This window comes from Strigops habroptila, chromosome 6, assembly GCF_004027225.2.
Source record: "Strigops habroptila isolate Jane chromosome 6, bStrHab1.2.pri, whole genome shotgun sequence".
In the NCBI taxonomy this organism is placed as follows: Eukaryota; Metazoa; Chordata; class Aves; order Psittaciformes; family Psittacidae; genus Strigops; species Strigops habroptila.
The window spans coordinates 25,945,324-25,964,773 of NC_044282.2; the positions used below are offsets into that span (position 1 = coordinate 25,945,324).

General features: G+C 41.1%; 1 protein-coding gene across 1 annotated transcript; it reads right to left on the bottom strand.

The window, feature by feature from the left end:
* Positions 1 to 11,672: 11,672 nt before the first annotated feature.
* Positions 11,673 to 18,549, bottom strand: C6H6orf163 (chromosome 6 C6orf163 homolog). The gene is made up of 5 exons (XM_030490364.1): positions 18,306 to 18,549; positions 16,112 to 16,206; positions 15,449 to 15,556; positions 13,471 to 13,673; positions 11,673 to 12,093 (listed from the first exon to the last, which is right to left on the bottom strand). Exons 1-5 carry the CDS (start codon positions 18,451 to 18,453, stop codon positions 11,673 to 11,675), a joined length of 975 nt encoding a protein of 324 aa, XP_030346224.1. The 5' UTR covers positions 18,454 to 18,549.
* Between the last annotated feature and the right edge of the window lie 901 nt (positions 18,550 to 19,450).

Here is a 19,450-nt window from a genome sequence, read left to right on the forward strand (position 1 = left end):
AAACCAGAAGGACTGCTGAATTAACACTTCTTCTGACCTTTAAGTTTAGAAATGCATTCTGAGATTTTTCTACAGATACGCAGCACTGACCAGCTGTGATTGTTTTTTCAGTCTGGCATGACAGCTAATCTTGGTAATAGAAATGAAAACAATATTTAGACAGAAAATACCCTGAGGAGATAGGAAAGCAATTTGTGAAATGACAAGTACAGAAAACATGTGATGTAGAAGTAACCATTTAACCATAGAAATAAAATATGACTGAAAAGGACTTAGAGATGGTCATTTAATCAATCTTGCTGAAATAAAGAAAGGAGTCCTGTGTATGACAAGGAGACTTCTTTACTTCAGAAGACCTTCAACCCTCCAGCCAGCTCTACCACTCTGCAAAAGGACCTGGTCTTACTTCACACCGAACAATATCCTCTTCCTCCTAAAGGTTTTTGAAGGAAGCCCACACTGGCATTAAAGCTTGTTTCTAAGCTTTTTGGGTGACTCTGAATGCACAAACTGCTCTCAAAAGTACCTGTGAAACTTTGGAAGCATATTTTGTTGAAAGACCACTGGTCATTTCTTTGACCTCTTGCTTATACTGGAGGTTTCACAGCATTCTACAGAATGGACATCTAAATGGGTAATTAAATATAGAATATCAGAGGAAAGTATGTAAGTTTACAGCCCGCTAAGATCTGTATTCTCCCTATATAATACTTCTTCTGGAAGTGCCTTAAAAATTTCCACAATGTGAAACTTCCTCAAAAGCTTGAGTTAACAACTACATATCAATGGGTATATCTGGTAGTAAACCTGTTTATGTCCCCATCAAGTAGAACCTGCTCAAGCCACACCTCAAAATATGAGCAGCAGATCAAACATTTACCCCATACCAGACTGGAATGTTATTATACTCAGGGCAGGCATGACAAAGTCTCTTGCTTTGTTCTGGCATATCATCCCTTGCTTCTAATGAAGACAGATATTCCTAGTACCCACACCTATGGTTATCTGGGAGGTGAGGCAGCCACCGGCCTGCATTGCTTGTAAAAAATTGCCTGCCTCAGTCACTCAGAGCAGTCTTGCAATGAGCTGCAGAAGGGGCTTCTAACCAGCGTGTGAAGGAAAAAACTGTTTCCATGTCCTGTGGAAGACTTGGGGATAACTAGAGGCCTGCAGCTAAAGGAAAGATGTTTCTCTCTTGTCTGTACTGACCACAGCAGAGTGAACATTTCTGCCATTTGGAGCCAAGAAGAGAAGAAGGAAATAAAACAGGTAAGAAAAATGGGCTATGCATACAATGTGGGGTGTGTGTATGAGGGTGGGATAAAGCTAAAAGGTGACTGCATGTGTTTATTGTAATTCCTCAAAGATGCTGGTTTGCCAGCTTTCACACATTTCTGTTCTGGTTATGGTTTCCTTCACTCTGACTCCAGTAGATTAATCAAAATAATTTAAATACTTTATAAAAAACGTTGTGGTGCCTCCCCTCTGCATACAGTGTGCGCACATACAGTGACATGATGGTCACTGCCAGGGGGAGGGAGAAAGAAGCTGCTGCAAAATATCCTTCAAGAAGTTCCTGCCTCCAGCATACATTCAAGAAGGTGTCTTTTAAACTGTTGTCAACCCTTCTGGCAGTCTCAGCAGACTCACCACTTCTCTGGTCCACACACATCAGATTCATTAAGATGATAGCTTTTTACTGGCAGGACGATTCCAGCTTTTAAAAGATAATTCACTAGAAGGTGCTGTAAGAGCATTAGTGGCAGGAGCTGTGGAAGATCTGCAGCAGTGCCAGGAGCCTTGCTCGCAGTGAACAAATCTGCACACTATGTTTGAACTCAGACACTGTTTAACACCCTAAATTGAGTTACCAAAACATTTTATGTCCAAGAGGGAAGAAGCCTGGCAGGAACATACTGAGAACCAAGGAAAAGCCACCACCTGACAGCTGCCATTCTCCCTGGGGTGTTCTTGCTGTTCCCCTGGGCTTTAGACAGTCACGTAGCTCTCAAGTTTTCCAGTCTGCTTCCTGTGCCAGCATTCGGTTAAGAACATATCAGTACCTTGCAGAAGTACAGATCTTTTTGTCCTAAGTAAGGCTGCAAGGCAATTAAAATAATTTATGTTCAGGAATACAGTGTCTAAAAGCCTTTTTTTTTTTTTTTTAGCTAGAGAAAAGAAAGACATGCAGTTGTAGTATTCTCAAAGGAAATATTATTTTAGTAAGGAAAAAAAAAGAAGCAAGCAGTAGGGACTCTAGAGACTTATAGAGCTGAACCCATATTATTCAGTTCCAAATGAGCTCGGTTCTTTCCAGCAGTCTTTCAACACCATGAATGTCCTCTTTCACTGTCAGACTTTCAAGACCCACTCCAAGTCACTCGACATATTGCTGCTTAGATAGAACCAAGCACAGGAACAGATGAAACTAAGGCTTTCAGGCTTTTACAGTATTAGAAGCTTTTTGTTCAGGAGGATCTTTGAACAATGTACATTCCAACATCTTAACCTTGGATTTAAAGCTAAAAGGATTGGAGGCATGTACTGAAAGAGCTCTGCTGGTGTGGTGTGTGTAGAGAATCCCAGGTTGTTTTCCTTCTGAATGGAACAAAAGAAAGTTTTGCTGTCTTTCTGGCAGCTTCCCAGGAATCCTCTGGCAAGGTCATAGTGGTCCTGCAGCATACTATGAAAGAAATCCAACTCATTGTCCTTGGTGAAAGCCCTGCAGAGGATGGTCTCTATGGAGCTCAGTTCAGAACTGGCCAGCCTGCAACAGCATGTGCCAGCTTGCACAGCATAGACACAGATCAAGGTCTCAGCCACACGGGTGCATCTCTAATTGTCCAGTAATAATGTCAGTGAATTGCAGTTCATGTCCCATGCAGCAGACTGGGTGGCTGATAGCTTCTGTAACTCTGCAAGCTTTCCAGCAAAGTCAGCCAGGAACTCCGCAGTACCCTTCCAATACAGCCCCTTTTGGCAGCAGAACTAAAAGCATAAGAACTTTTCCTTGGCAGGAAAGTTAGCAATTCCAAACTTTCACTTACAAAGCTCAGCTTACTGAACCGAACCGAGTATTACAGCCTTATCCGAGTCATGCTTTGAAACAGTTCCTTTCACATGGTTTGTGAGCAGGCATGTGAAGTTTCTGCTCTTGACTACAGTAATCTGTTTCATCTAAGGTGGTTTGTAACAGAAGAAAGGATCAGCCCAGTTTGTCTGGAGATCAGATTTCTCTCATTAACAAATAAAGCATTCCAAACTATTTAGAAGTGTTTATTCAGGAGAGGTCAGCAAGTCTTGTACAGAGCACTATCTGTTTAATAACCAAGTGATGGCTATTATTGAATGTGTATATATATATTTTTTAATGTTACCTAGTTTCCATTCTCAATTATCCTTAAAATTACTATTTAATCAGTCCCTAAATAGAATGGGTAACTAATATAAACTGGTTACGAGAATAATTGCTTAACAGCTATTTTCTGATACTGACTATACACATTAAGAAATAGGAGATGCAGCAAGTTTTTATTTCCTTGAATTGCCTCCTCTTCCTTATCACAGTGATGGCGTCTCTTTGCTTTCTGCTTCTTCTTCATTAGCACAAGGATGTTTGGGTTAAATACATTTATAGATGAAAGTCAGAAGTCAAACACATTTACAGTTTGTTTTATTTTCTGTTGCATAATTCAAGAGTTGCCCTGTAAAGAAACACACCTTAGGCAGTTAACTTTAAACCTAGACTTGTCCAAGTTATTACTCACAAGTGATCGCTGATGTGACTTGTAGTTTCTAGTGAAGAAATGGGTTTTGTAAAAAACCCCAACAAGTGAACCAACCCAAACCAAACCAGAGTCAATCTCAGAGGTGACAGGGTTTAGGAAAAGCTTAACACAAACATCACAGCAGCAGCCAGCTCCTCCTCTGCATTCCCCACATGACTGATGATACTGCATTAAACATGCCAGCAAGCATTTACCTTGTTCTCTATTGAATCAAGAGCAAAGGTCCTGTTTTATAACAAAAGACCTACATCTGTATGTGTTGCCTAGACTCTCAAACTCTCTCCTTTTAAGGAGGAATCAGATCCCTGATCCAGCTCACAGCACCACAGCAAATGGTTGGGCCAGAATACAAGAAGAGGGTGGGGAGGAGAATACTTTAATCCAATTTTACTGTAGACACTTTATTCTGTGAAAATGTGGCCTTACTTGAAGGTAATGCTAATGTCTGTTTAGCAAGGCGAGGGTACTTTTATTACCTGAATCAGAAAGTGAAGGGACACATTCTGTTTTCAACACGCAGCTCCAAGTCCAGAGTAACTTTCCAGTTTTAACGAGGAAACCCTCCTTTCATACAAGTGGGGAGAGTCTGTAATAAGAGTTATCCCAAAGGATCCTATCTTTCATGCTTGCCTTGTAGCCCTGTCGTACCTTGGGGAACACTGATACTTGAGCTTCAGTGCTGACCCAGCTGACACTGAGATACTAGCCTTGCCAATGCTGGAAATGTTTCAAGCTTAGTTTAGTGCTTTGGCATACCCAAGACGTGCACCCTGGCTCTTCTGGGTTAGCAAGTTTGCAGGCCTTAGATATTTTCTGACACTTTCCTGTAGTGTTTGCCAACAACTCTTCATAAAGGTCCTCTTCATAAGTTCCATAAGCTACACTTTCCTTTTTCTAGGATTGCCATCTTCAGATGATTTGGATGCATGTTTAACTATGGCAGCTCCTACTATAACTTGGCAAGAGCCTCCACAAGTTCCTAGTATGGATTTTTCATACTTTTTCTGCCAAAGTAACAGGTGAGCTGTATAAATGTTTAATTTCTAACTTACTACCTTGCACCCGTGTGCGTTACTATAAAGATTGTAAAGCAACCTTAGCCATATAGTGCCTTAAATACTGTGAACCAGTGCCCCAAAGAAAAAGCGCTCCATTTTTATCAACCTAAACAAGAATTCACAAAGAAAATTCACTTTGAGAGTGTAGTTACTCAAAACCTGTGCTGGTTCTACTTAACAACAAACTAACGAAAAGTCTCGAAGAAGCATTATGATTTCTCTCTGCAGTACCTTTTCAGTGTTTTGTCTTTCTCCTCCTCAAACAGAAAGGGTTCTTTTCTTGCATATTTCATTTCATGGGCAAATTTGATTTTAAACAAAATTTGTTTCACTCACATTCTCACAACCATGCTTTTATATGCTTTTATCCAGGTAGTCTAACCAGGATTCACTGAGGTGACATACAGGACAAAGGAAAATACGTATCATGTCCTCACCATATCTCTTGGGTTATTTGTCAAGTTAAAGGGGTATGAGCACAGCTGTAATACATTTACTCACACACACATTACTTGCACCATCTAAGAACACTTCTGTTTGAATTCATGTTTATGAAAACCTGTTGAACACCCCTGAACTAATCTTTGAATCTAGAAAATACAGGTAGGGAGACCTTCTAGCTAGTTCACTTTAGTTAACAGGTGCTGGCATCTTGATTTCTCCATCTTTGCAGCCAGTGAATGTCACAAGCCAGAACGAGCAAGTATTTGGTGGTCAGAAGTAAGATATTAGACCTTAGAGGAAGAGGTTGGGGCCTTCAGGAGACACTTTCCAAGGCTATTTAAAGCTATGTCTGTCAGCAACAGCTTATGTAGATCATTTATCAAATCAGGCTGGGAATGTATGAGAATGTGTATCCTGCTGAACAGTATTTTGAGTCAGCTCTTCAGCCATTTTCTCATGATAGTCATCTCTAAAGATTTAATGCAATTAAACATTCTGGTCCTGGTAACCTTTCTAAGAATTCATCTCCTCTTATTACAATGGCCTTTATTTCAGAATTCTCCAAATTTCATTCCTATATACAAAAGAGGTGTTCATAATACAACAGTATACAGAAAACCAGTTTCCTCAAAATACAGGAAAGGATACATTCAAGCAGAGATTATTATTGCTATTAGAAATGTCCTTCATAACTGAGAAATGAGATGCAGCACCTGAAAAGTCAACAAATGTGCATGGTGAGGTTGTTCAGCTAGAAGCAGGAAAGCAGAAAACAGGTTTTATGGATGAGATGGAACCATCTACTCAGTGGACCCAGAAATAGGCATTTCTTGCAGACAGACAGATTTAGTATTTTAAAAGGGATGCCACAGAAGGGCTTCAGGTGCTCGCTAGAATAGCTAAGTGTCTCAGCATCAGATTCCTACTGATACAATGAAATGATAAGATTCTTCAAGGCGAAATTTAAGGCTGACAGTCCAGGTCACTGACTTTTTAAATCCACGTTGAAAATCAGAACTGATTATCATCAGGATTATAAACCTCATACTAAAGAGGGATTATCAGAAACATATCAAAGATGGTTAACACCTTAGGTATAGATTCAAAGTAGCTCAGATGCCAGCCTCAGAGTTAAACTACTATTTTCTAAAACCTAAGACTTGCAGTATTCAGCAGGTTGAGGGTGGAAAAAAAAAAACCAACCCAAAAACCCCCTAAAAACCCCCCAAACAAAACCAATCAGAAATCACTATGGGATGCCACAGCCAGCACAGGGAAGGGGCTGCAGCTTTTGTGGCTAGCAGCAGTAGTACCCAGAGCCTTGCAACTTATCTGGTACTAGCAGTGTAAGTAACTGAGAAGCTGTGAGAGAAGACAGAATGAAGTGGAGGTCAACTCTGGCCAGCAATATTCCATTTATAGTGTGGCTTAAGTTTTCAAATAAACAGACTGAAAGTGCCTGTGCCTTTTGGAATGTTTGTTAGAGGAAGTAAGAATGTAATCTTGTGAGAAAAATAATGGAAAAATATGGTGCTCAGACACCTTGATGGGTAGGATTTTTCTTTAGTCACTCAAGTTTTAGGACAAGTGTAACAGAAGACTGCAGCTGTATATTGGAAAAGTCCAAGCACACAAAAGAAAAGCAAGAAAGCAAGATCCAGTAGTAAGAACGAGACAGCTATACTCTTAGAAGAAGCCAAAACAAAGTGCTAGAGGCCGTTTTAATACGAACAAGACAAATTGTTAATGATCAGCTAGAAGAAGAGCCAAGATTTGGGCAGGTCATGTCATAGCTGGGGTACAGCAGTTTCATTTATCCTTCTACTTGGAGTTAGTTTACTAGCTGATGTTAATCAAGCTGTTTACCTAACTCTTGGTTTGCTCACTGGCCCAACAAAAGCTAAGGTGATGTGTTAACTGCTAGTCCCAGTAAAAAGCAATAGAGGCGGCACAGGTTTCCTCATTTCTCAGGACATTTCTATCACTGTTGTTGGCCCAGTCTTCCTTCTAGGATTTGTCTTTCCTTCTCGTCACTGCTGACAAGTCCCCAGGAAAAACCCTGCCTAGATATCCCCAAAATACCCATGTACTCTACCTACTAGCCAATATTAATGCCAGTTGTCCAGCATCTGCATCTCTCACCAGTCACTTGATGCATTTTGCGATTAGTCACTCATATTTATTAATGCAATCTGTATTTTAACTAGCAGCAAACAAAACACTGAGCTGTAGTTAATTAAGCCCAGCAAAGGAAATCACATCAGTAACATAAATCACAATTACTCAGTTTATATCTGTGTGGGTACACTACATCCATGCACAGAGAGAGCGTATTTGTTTTGCGCTCTGTTGCCCATGAGGCACTGAGATTCCTTAATTGCCTCACACACACAGACAGCAAGTGCTCACGCTCCAAATGCTACCAGCATCATTAGTTCCTTTCACACTTCATTTCTCTATGCCAGGGATTCAGAAGTTTCACAATCTGCACATCCTCCTTTAAAGACATCACAGATCTCTTCTGCAGACCTTTGAGGGACTAACGATGGTTCTAGTTTATTAATTAGCTGCTTATCAGCCATACTCCCCAGCTCCCTCCCAGTTCAGCTGCTCAGCTACACTAATTAGACAATCCACTTTTCAGTCTTTTATAGCACTGCCTTAGACAGAAAGTTTCACTGTTCCTGAGACTCTGGTGCTTTCTGGCAATAGAAGACATCCGCTGAATGACTAATTGAGAAACCCTGATTTCTGTATTATTAATTGCAGCATTACAGCTCCCCATTCTAGGTTTTATCTCATGCACTCTGCCATCAATATGTGCCACCACTGGCACCCTAGCGTCCAGATGTTATCTGAAAGCTTCTTTATTTGCATCATTCAGACAAACAGTCAAAAGCATGTCTTCACGCTCTCTCTGATTCAGAGTACAAATAAAGTGGGTAGTGTTACTTTTTATGCTGCAATCCTTCTCAAACAGGAACAAAAGCAAGCCAACAAACATATGCTGTCTCTGCTTCATGCAATGAAAGGCTTGCTTGTATGTCTGAACTCCCAATTTTTATTAGCTACCAATACTTCATGTACTCACAGATTTCATTAGTTAGGTATGTGACATGCAGAAAGTTATAAAATATGAAAATTGGCCAGTCAACCATAATTAATACTGTGCAGCCAGTACAACTGGAAGGGAAAAAACAATCTCTTCAATCAGGCTTAGTTGGATACTTTATGTTCTAAAATATCTCCTTGAAATACCAAACAGTGTCCATGGCAAATGGCTCTCCAGATCCCATAGCAATTTTACTGCTTGTTATCTTGTCTATCCATTACATTGAAGAGCCTTTCTCTTAGGCCAAGCTGCGGCTCCTTTCATCATTACACAAGCAAGTGCACAGACTGAAGAGGACATGCTGTTTCTAAGCAGAGCCAACACAACGTCACCTTGGCTTTTGCAAGCAGTAAACCAAAACAGTTTTCCTTTTCCAAAAGGCAAAGAGAAGCAATGCCAGTGACTGGCAGACTGTTCCATGCAGTGTGTGCTGTACACACACTGGTGAGGAAGCCCACCCCAGAGCATGCCTGCAGAATGCATATGTATAGACATGGCTGACCAGACCTTGAGGCCCTGCTGCCTGCCTCCAACCATGCCCCCAAGGCTGTAGGTCAGGAGGAGCCTGGGACATGCACTCACAGGTGCCCTTGGTTTCATCTGGATGACTGGATGTGACTAAGGTCCACTCCAGGAACACTTACCCTGTAGGCAGCCGTGGTCTGCATCAGTCACTGCCACTGTATCCCAGATATAAAGCAGGCTAACTCTGTGAGACAGGGTGACTTCTTTTTTTCTGAAACAAATGCTAGCAGTAAAGCTCTGCAGAAGTATATTATTATTATATCCTTCCTAGTAGAGAAGAACAAAAAAAAAATCTATCACCACAAGAGAACTAGAGCTGTTTGTTCAAGGGGAGTTGAAGCACTTCAACATCACCTAGGTTTTCTGACATGAAAGACGCAGAATTGCCCCTCATCTTGCCTTGTGCACAGAAACAACACATGCAAACAGAATGCCTGGTAGCTGATCTAGACTTATGACCTTACCAGCAGTCAACCCTCAGACCTCACAGCCTCTCCAGTCACTGGCTTTGACCACTTGGTCCCTCAAGTAGCTAAATCTTAGATGTTCTGTTCTCTCCAGTATCTTAGATTTATGGCCACTTGTTCCTTGGCTCCCACACTTTAGCCTAGTTGTCAGCTAGCCTGTCTTGATATTTACAGTGATTACACACTGACATACATACCCAGATAATATGCACTCCAGTCTCTCAATTGCTGGGACCCTAAGCCCTCAGCCCCTGTCATCTGTGTTCCGACTCCAGCTGCTGGCAGGTAGACCCCCATGCATACACACACGCATACACACAGAGAAAGCCCTGCAGCCAGGAAAAGTTAGAAAAGGAGTGCAATAAGAAGACAGGACAGACTGTGCTGATCAGGCACAGGGCACGGTCAGCTGTGACCAGCCACGTTTACATGTAACCAGCCCATTTTATCCCCTTATCCCTCTCTTTTACCGCTTTTTGTTCCCCAAAAACCTTGATCCCCCTTTCCCACATTTGGTTCTTTCCCTAAACATTCCATACTAAGCCTTTGTACAATCCCAAGATACAATTCTATATCCCATAAGGAGTCCTATACCTCCAGGCAGTATCCATCCTCAGTCTGCAAAGTTCTCCAGAAAGCCTCTCTAATTGACTTGTGGTGGTGGGTCTCGCTCCCAGTCCATGGGGCTAACACCCTCCTGGGATACCCCAAGAGGGGCTAGATTGGAGGCTTATTCCTCTGACTGGTTTGTTAGGGTTCGCACAGCTGCTGCTGTGCCTCTGGGCTCCTCTGGGTGTACTGAGGTGAGCCTTCAACTAGCCAACCCAACAGAGTGTTCACCAGCTTTAGGTGTTGCATGATGCAGCTCCTAGTAGTTTAGTTCCACTATTTTACTCCTGTAGTTTCAAACTACTTTTATGCTTACTGCGTACGTAAATGTTTTCTTTAGAAAATGATTTATGGAGCTTATGGAGTATTTCAGACTGCTGATGGACTTTTAAGATGCAAACACAACTCTTATCTTGGGTTCTGAGCAATTTATCCATTTGATTAGACAACTGTGAACATGAAGTTTGGGTTCTTTTTATTGCAAACCTAAGAGGGAAAATCAACAGAGAGCATCAGCTCTGCACAGCAAGAGCTTCCACAGTTCAGTGGAGTAAGGTTTTACAGGTATTTAGGTCATAAATAGTGCCAGAGCCTGCCAAATATCTGCTCAAAATATTTTATATGAATTAAACTGTTTCACAAGAAACCAGTGACTTCACTTGTCTTCACTTCTTAGTTTGGTAGAGTGATGGATATCTATGAGATTATTCTGCTTTTTGGTTTTCTGGGGTTGTTTTTGAGCATGAGGAAAAGAAGGCTGCATAGATTGCTCTCTTAAAAAAATCCTTTAAATGAGATACCTATAGACAGTTTCCTTCACCATATTATACTTTCTATCACCTACAGTAAACACCAGCTCCTTTACATTGTTCAGCTACACTCAAGATGCTGTACAGTGTTTTCAGATTAACAGGTAACAAATGAGACAGACATAAAGCTTTAGCGAATATTAAGCAAATGCTGTGGGAAGTCTTATTACACAGTGAAGGCAAATCAGCTGTTTAGGCAGGCAGAATCTCAGAGCAAATCAGTGTACTGAGGCTGGCCTAAAGCCATGCAGGCTTCAAGCACGTGTGAATAGATAAACCTGAGCCCTCCCAAGGGAAAATTATTTTGCATGCCTGCTGGCACTCACTTTTTGCTCAAAAGCTGTCTCTCAAGCCAGGCGAGTTTTCAGATCATGTAGCCACTCACGTGCAGGGACTTTAAATAGACATACACACCATTGCATAGAATAACCACCCTGTAAATCTCAGAACCTGAGCTGAGATTGTTCAAAGCCTGTGTGTCTTATTCCACACCTGAGTATTCAGGGGCAAAGCCAACAGTTCTCATAGTCCAAGTGCTGGTGCTTAAGTAAGATTTTCTGCTTAGATTTTCTGATTTTTTCCTTCTGAAGAAGGACTCAGCGGGAAGCTCCTCAAGCGTTACATGTTCCAACCTCTGCCCTAGCATTTGCAAAATGAAAATTAATGGATAATTTCTAAGCATGGCTCATCAATTATTTAATACAGTGGTAGTTATTTTTCTCTGTATCATTCTAATCACACTCATGTAATTCAGTGAACAGAGATGACTTTATTTTTCAACATCACCTGTTTGTAGTTCTGTTTACCCACAGCTGTGAGTCTCACACTTCTGATACTAGTTCTCCTACACTGTCACTGTCCTATGGTGCTTCTGGGGTGTCGTTCTGCTGAAATGCTTCCCTGAATGGCAAAATAAAATCTGCTTGTCCAGGGGACAGGTTAGGAAACGTGACATCAATATACCTTTGAAAGGTTTGTCTTGTTGCTTGTATTTCATTTTCCAAGCTGTCCTTCCATTCTGTCATCTTTTCCAGTTTTTGTGAGAGAGTCTTTACCTGTTGTTCTGCTGCTTTCAGCATAACCATCACTTCTTCTAGCTCACCAACCTGTAAAGTCTCTGCTTCTTCGGGCTGTTTTTCAATCTCAATCTCAGTCTCTTTTTGTATGATACTGCAGGCAATATGAATCTCATGATTTTTTTCTTTTTTTACTTGCTCTATACTCTGATGATATTGTTCCTCAGCTAACCTGCTTTCTTCTTTGAGTTGTTCCAAGCGCTTTCTATTTAAAAAAGAAAAAGAAGAAAAGATTTGTTGGGAACACGTGTTATTAAAGATTATTGAAAAAACAATTTAAGTCTATTTAGGTTGTTGTAAAAACTCTCTTATTCAACTATAAATATACATGAAATCAGAACTTGATATAGGACCTCTGAAATAGGTAAAAGAAGGCTACTGATGACGCAGAGAAAGGCAGCTGTAGAAGATTCTATTTCTGTGTGTGTCATATCTAGCAATAATTTAATGATGCTTGCTTCCAAATGAAAAATATAAAGGATTAGCATTTCACTCTTCATTCAGGTCTCTCTCTGAGCGAAAGGGACACCTGAATTCTTTCTTTGAGAATTAAGAGAATTAAGTACACATTGATTTTCAAATAGACTTTGACAATTCTACCCCCAAGTTAAAATGCTGCCTTGAAGTTAAATCTAAGAACTTATTTCCAGACTACAGACTCATCTGTAATTTTGTTTTAACGTTACTGAGAACATATTTGTGCTAGCATGTCAGTAATAAATAATATAATTTATATTATATTATATACATGGGTGCTATTCACCAGAGTTGGCTCAGGGATACGCAAAAAATGGTGTATCTGCCATCCATTAAGGTTACTGAGCCAAATACTTTGATGTAGAGAAAACAATTTCTGCCCTCTGCTAGTGCTCCCTCCACTTTGCTGGAGATATTTTCGCAGAACTCTGCTAACATGAGAAGTTAAAGAGGCCAGTTAAGTTTATATGGAATGTCATTTATCTTTGGCAGAAAGGGCATGTTTTAATAGTGATAACAAAGGTATTAAATAATGGATCAAAACTTAAGTATGACTCTGTTCAGAAAATGAAAAGCATCTTACAAAGCAACACACCTGAACTGATCTTTTCATTGTGATAGTGTTATTTTGTTGTCTAGGTTGTCAAAAAATGAAACGTATTCTACTCTCAAGGGAGAGGGGTGTGCTGTTATTCTGACATCAAAGCTATTTAATTCACAATGTTTAATCTATACAGGTAGAATCTCCTGTGCCTTGCAGATCTCAGTTTTGCACAGATGTCATGAATGGCACAATAAGCCCCGAGATCTTTATTTCTGATGACTCTAAATCAGCTATAAAAACCGAAACTTCTGGATCCTTGGTTGGCCTTGTGATATTTGCTTTTAGGAACAAAATATGTTTGTTTTCTACTTGGTGCATCAGTGGGAGAGAGTGAGCCTGCAACTCTTGCTGGTCACTTGTAATTTCCAAATATGTTTTTTTCTGAAGGGTCTGTCGATCTTTTCCTAGAAGACCTGCATCTGAGCAATGCTGATGCAATTCCAATCATTTTCTTTAGCCCAGCATTTTTGCCAGCCAAGTCAGAGGAAACACTAAGAGCACCTGTGCAGAGTGGCTGCTTCCTGAAAGGCCGCCTCTCTCTCCTGTTTTCTGGCTTTGGCCACAGCTCGCATCTTGTCCCGGGCACACTCCATGAGGATCCTCTCAAGTCTGTGAGCCATGCGTTGCTCTGCAGCTTCTGCCTCTCTCTTCTGCTGTTCTTCCACGTACCGCTGCATCTCTTCCTTTGCCTTCCTCACCTCTTCCTTAAGCAAAGTTAAAAGTAGATGTAAGTAGTGACAACAGCTTTTTCCTCACTTGTCTTTAAACAATCCCCAACAACGCCCAGCAGAACAGACTTCAGGAACATATTATGGGGCAATTACAGTGACTTACTGTAACATCATTCCACATCTACATCACCCATGTTTTCTACATAAGGCACAAAAAGTTCCCTGATGTATTTTCTTCACAGGCTCACATGCCTACAGGAAGCCTAACTAAAACCATTTGACCATGAATGGTGGTGGCCATATCAGTACTGCTGCAAAAAAGCCATTCCTGAGGCTATCAGCTAAAAGCGATTGTCTTTGGCCTTTCCTACAGGTAAAAACCCCACTTCAATCACTCAGTGATATGCTTGTTAGCTGCCACTATCTGTTTGCTTAGACAGGAGCTGAGTAAATTTTCTGCCACTGTCTCTCCAAGCTGTTAGTGAGCATTTAGCTCACTAATGAATCATTTAGCTCACCTCTTAAAATGAACTGCAAGAAACAAGCCCCACCAAATCTAAAACATCTTGCAATTACTTCAGTTATATCTGCCTCTTCTTTTGTTTCAGTTGTAGGATTCTGTATCCGATCCCTTGTCCTTAGTCACTGGAGCCAATGTTACCAGGACAAATGTTCCATGTTCAAATCCTGAGCACTCAGGTCTATGAAGATCTATAATAGACTATAATAATAGTCTAACACAAATAGTTTAAAAAGATCTATGATAGCAAGTAACTGAATGGTTAAACACAAGGAACTAAGCTTTTGGCAACTATTGTTGCCAGATGCTATGACAGCAAAAGACAGAGCTCCCTTGGAAAACAACTCCATAAAATGGAATGAACTCTACCAGAAACTTAAGACCACTGTAAGCCTCCCTGCTTTTCCTCTTCAGATGCCAAGCACATTGCTTTGACTGCCTGCAGTATAAACAGATAGCTATTTAGAAACTTGTATAAAATAAAATTCCAAAGCAAAACACTCCAGCAATTCTCTGTGAGCCTTTCATCTGCCAGTGGGAGGCTGCAAGGCTAAGGATGACAAGTGTTAGACGGACTGCATAATACCTGACTGAGGAGTGCTGGCATGCTCTAGTGGCAAAAAGCCCTGTGAAGTGGTGCAGAAAGCAGGAAGGCTCAGATCCAGAAGGCAGTTTCCTTCCTTTCTCTTTGTATATCTCTGAGCCTTTTCTCAGATATCCAAACAGCCATATGAAACGTGCTAAACATATATAGAAATTTAAGGCTACAGTTAGTGTGCTTCATTTAGGAGTATACACATGCTGGCAGTTTTCCTTCCCCACCTCTCCATTCAGGGTCCAGGCTCAGCAAATCAATTAAACACCTGTCTAGCTTTGATGGACATGAAACTTGAGGACAGATTTAAAGTTAAGCCTGTATCTAACTGCCTCTAAGAAACACACCTGATCAGTTCAGTGGCTGGCTGAATCAGGGCCTGACAAGGAAGTTTCAACAGAGCTCACAATCTTCATTCAACAAAAACAAAAAAAAGTGAAACGTGCTGAAAGTGAATTCAAAATCCAGTTAACTCAAGCTCACATCTTATCTAGCACAAAGGCAGTCATCTTTCAGTCTGAGTACTTCTCCTGACACTGGAGTTCAAATCTCAGATGAATGGAGGTTCTGGTTATAGCAAGCATTTAAAAAAATATGTATTTTTTTTTTACACAGAGTGACATTCTTGGTTGTCAAACACATGTTCTGTCGCACTGGCTATTTCCATGGTAATAAAAACAAACTGGTTCATACCCTTAATTTCTTTTCAAATCTTTTTTGAAGGTCTTGTACAAATGCACTGTGCTTAGCAGCTGCCTCGTTGAGGGCTTTTTCCACTGCATCTTCCTTGAGTGTTTCAGCCTTTAAAACAAGTTACTATTTAAGTATAGCTGCTGACATTCTATTAACATCCTATTAAGAAGAAGCAGAGGTTACATAAACAATAGTTCTCTATTTGCGATTTAAGAAATCAGAGCAAGTTAAATTTAAAACCAGGTAGCAAAATCCATTGTAGCCCATTGGGCAATTTTATTGCAGTGATTCCTGTTCAAATGTGGCCTCACAATAGCGCTGAGCTGCCACAGTTGTAAGCACGATACATATATATATATAACATACATGTCAGAATCTTACATAGCACTGTAGGGAACAGCTTTAACAACTGATAACTTCTGTGTGCTTTAGAGGCCATTCTCAGACCAGATGTAAAATCTGTTATTACTTCAAAGTATACTTTGTTGTGATCAGAAATGGGAGAAGTATGCGCACACAGAAATCTGTGAACAAAGGAGAAGCTGAAATTAGTGACAGCTCTAAAGCAGAGACCCCAAAGTTTTTTATTAACTCTCTTTATGCTATAGCCATTACTCCAAAGAATAACAATCATTTAAATGATGGGAGAATAATTTAATTTACCTGAGACCAAATTTCAGCTTTCATCTTTTCAATGCACTCTCGCACCTCTGCCTCCTTCTTTTCATGTTCTTCTTGTTCAACATGTGCTCCAATCTCTGCACAGTCAACACAAGCTGATCATGCACAGCAGACAACCAGAGTGCAGAACTCTGTGCCTCTCTCCCCACCCCTTTCCTTGGCTTCACACCTGAATTAAAAGTCAGAAGGCTAAAAAACATGCAACCTCATTTCATATATAGGAAACCACCATTATTATTGCTTGCGCAGTTCTGTAAATATAACAGGAAGGTGCTGAACCCAATTCTCACCTCCTAGACAAGGCTACAGAACAGGAGGAGCATCACAGGTGTCCCTCCTGATTCCTTGTCCTGATGGCCATCTGCACAGCACAAGCCATGGGTCAGTCCTCAGCTTTCTGGGGAGCGATTCACCCATTTCTGTCTGTGACTGAATGTCATGGCAGTTTGGGGGGTAGCTTTGCTTCCTTTAGATGCTATGGGTGAGACGGTGCCTCCTTTGGTTCCTTGCATCCTCAAAGTCCTCCAAGGCTTTCAGAGAGGCCTCTTGCTCAAGGTGCCCTCAGATTCGTTCATGCCACTCTCGGGGCACACAATAAATATTCTCAGGAGGATACAGCAGAATATTTCAGGTGTTTGGAACAGACCATGCACATACAAAGCAATGCTTCTGTCTCTAGGGTTGCTGTGCCTGGCCAGAGTCCAAGCACTCCTGGCACTGCAGACACAGCTGATCCCTCCTAGAAAGGGGGAGCAAAGCAGCATGGTGGTGAGCCGCACTGCTTCACAGGGCCTACACCAGGGATGCTCCCCTTAGCAACATGGATGGAGTCTAAGTAAGATGTTAACATCACCATCTCCTCCTGTGAATGTGCTAACTCAATTCAAAAGGATGGTCTTCAGCACCAAGGATTGCCTAAAAGAGAAGCTACTGCAGAGGGAAGTGAATAAAGATGCCTTTCTGCAATTCAAACACCTATCCACCCCAACAGTGGAATTTCAGATCCTCCATCTTTCCTACTCAGTGCCAAGCCTGGGCATTGCTTTGGATCCCATTCTCTGTCTTGACAGGACCAAAAAGTCACATTTTCCTGGGTCACTATAAAGGAAAATTAAAAAGGAATAGAGCCACAGGAGATCCAGCTTTCACACAGCCAGTGGAGAACTAAGTTTCCCTCCCTCTTTCACTCCAGTCTTCCTCCCCAATCCACATGGGTGGGCAGAGTCCTCTCACAGAGCTCACATGAAGTACATGGAAGACAGCAGCAGGATGGGACAAAGGGGTCACTGATTCAAATCAACAAAATAGAAGCCAGACAGTGCAGAAAGCCTAGCAACCAGCATGTTGTGCTCTGAACGCACAGCTATCCCCCAGTCCAGTATATTAAGCAGTAAAATCATTTAAAGAGACTGTCTCTGGCCTTCTCGATGTGTTTCACACTGTGTGTGTGTAATGCAGGGCTGAAGTTTCACGTTCTGAGCACATGCAGGGTGCTCAGCCCGCTGCCCAGGCTCTCATTACAGTGATAATCTGTTGATATTGTTTAGAATAGAAACCAAGCACACTGCTCTTCACAACGCACATTAATTAAAATGCACAACATGATTTCTACATAACTTCACTGGTCAGAAACCTCTCTGACAATTAGGTATAGCATATAAAGATACTTCAGATTCTTGCTAGATCCTCAAAAGTATGAATGCTACCATGATTTCCTTTATTGTTGAGGTTATAGTTATGACATGCCACAAAAACATCAAACCTCAAGAGAACCTGCAGAGCCTCAATCTAAAGTCAGCAGATGAATCAGGTATAATAAGGCAGGATTCAGGATAAAACATCTCAGCTGTGTCCTGTTGAAGGATAAGGGAATGATCTTTGCAAACGTTAAGTCAAACATAGTTCTTTCCAAACTAGAGCCTTAGAAAACATTTGCTAATGGTCTTACAGCTAATTCTCTTTTGGACTCCACTATGCCCAAGTCTGAACACCATCATGCACCACAAGACAACTGACCCTGAATATACGAGATTTATTAATATTCAGAAGGTAAGCACAGTTTGTTCCTACGGAGATGTGAACACCTTCATGACTGTCAAGAACAGAGGGATACAACAGCTCTTGGAGTTTTCCTAAATCTCAGATTGCAAGGAATGTATTTCAGAACCAAACTCACCCAGTATATCACGATGAGTGTAATACCGTGTTATGAAAGGCTTATACTCCCGAAGCCGATCAAAAGTAGCGTTGGAAGATGGCGGTGGTATTATTTTTGAACATGCAGCACAACACATGAAGGAGTCCAAATCAGGACTTCTAATCATTGTGGTGTTCTGGTGTTTTTCTGTAATACAGTTACTACGATGTCAGAACTCTATTCCTGATAGATCTCTTGCTTGCAGGCAAACACTTAACTGTTGCTACAGAAAACATGCAAGCTGGTGAAGAGAGAAAAATCACTGACCATTACTTTTTACCAAGTTAGCTGAAATGTTTGCCTTCCAGTTAGGATTCACACATGCTGACAACTCAGTAACATGCTGCAGGCAGATGATGAGGGAGGGTTTCGTGAAGTAACCCCTTCCAGCCTGAAGGCAGCTCCCTGCAGAGCAACCGTTACCAGGCAGGGCTGGTTTTGCTCACAAAGAACTAACTTTCCCGGTAATAGTTGAGCAGTGTCACAGCAGGCTTTGCCTTTCCAGTAGCTTTTGTTTTCGTTGTTGTTGTTGAATGTCAACAATTCCTATTCAAACCATGTAGGCGAAGATTTTAGGAGCAGTATAATAGCTGCTGCTTCAGGTATTTGAATCATGGAATTCTGTTGCTGTTCTTGGTAAAGATGAGAAAAGCCAGCACATACAGTAAGGAATTAGCAAAATCCTGGAAAAGCCTCTGCCCGGAAAATCATTTTGACTCATAGTTCCTGTCAAGCCACCTATTATCCACTGTCGATAATTCTTACTATATTGAAGATGAAATTGAGAAAAGCCGAACAAAAGAAATTGTATTGGCGCTGTTTGTTTCTCCTCCAGATGTATAAGAGGAGCTGTACTTTCAGAGCTGAGCAAACAAATTTTGATAGCAATGGAGTAGTAGAGTGGGGTTTTTTCCCTTTAATCCCCATACACATAGTTTTTATGATATAAATCAGGTACTTACAACAGCAAATGCCAGTATTGATACTATAACACCTATTAATTAACTACATTCTTCTCTGTGTTTGCACTGCTTTATCTCCCTTTTATATGTAATTCTTGTAGCATTAAGAGTTACCCGTGCAGCACCTGCTACAATAAATACAGAGAATCTCCTTAACAATGA

Excerpts from the sequence above, each read along its gene's own strand:
- C6H6orf163 (XM_030490364.1), bottom strand. The coding sequence starts at position 18,453 with ATGATTAGAAGTCCTGATTTGGACTCCTTCATGTGTTGTGCTGCATGT. Across the intron at positions 13,674-15,448 it reads GATTTGAAAAGAAATTAAGG|GAAGAGGTGAGGAAGGCAAA; the intron begins GTATGAACCAGT and ends ACTTTGCTTAAG. Across the intron at positions 12,094-13,470 it reads GAAGCAGCCACTCTGCACAG|AAAGCGCTTGGAACAACTCA; the intron begins GTGCTCTTAGTG and ends TTTTTTAAATAG.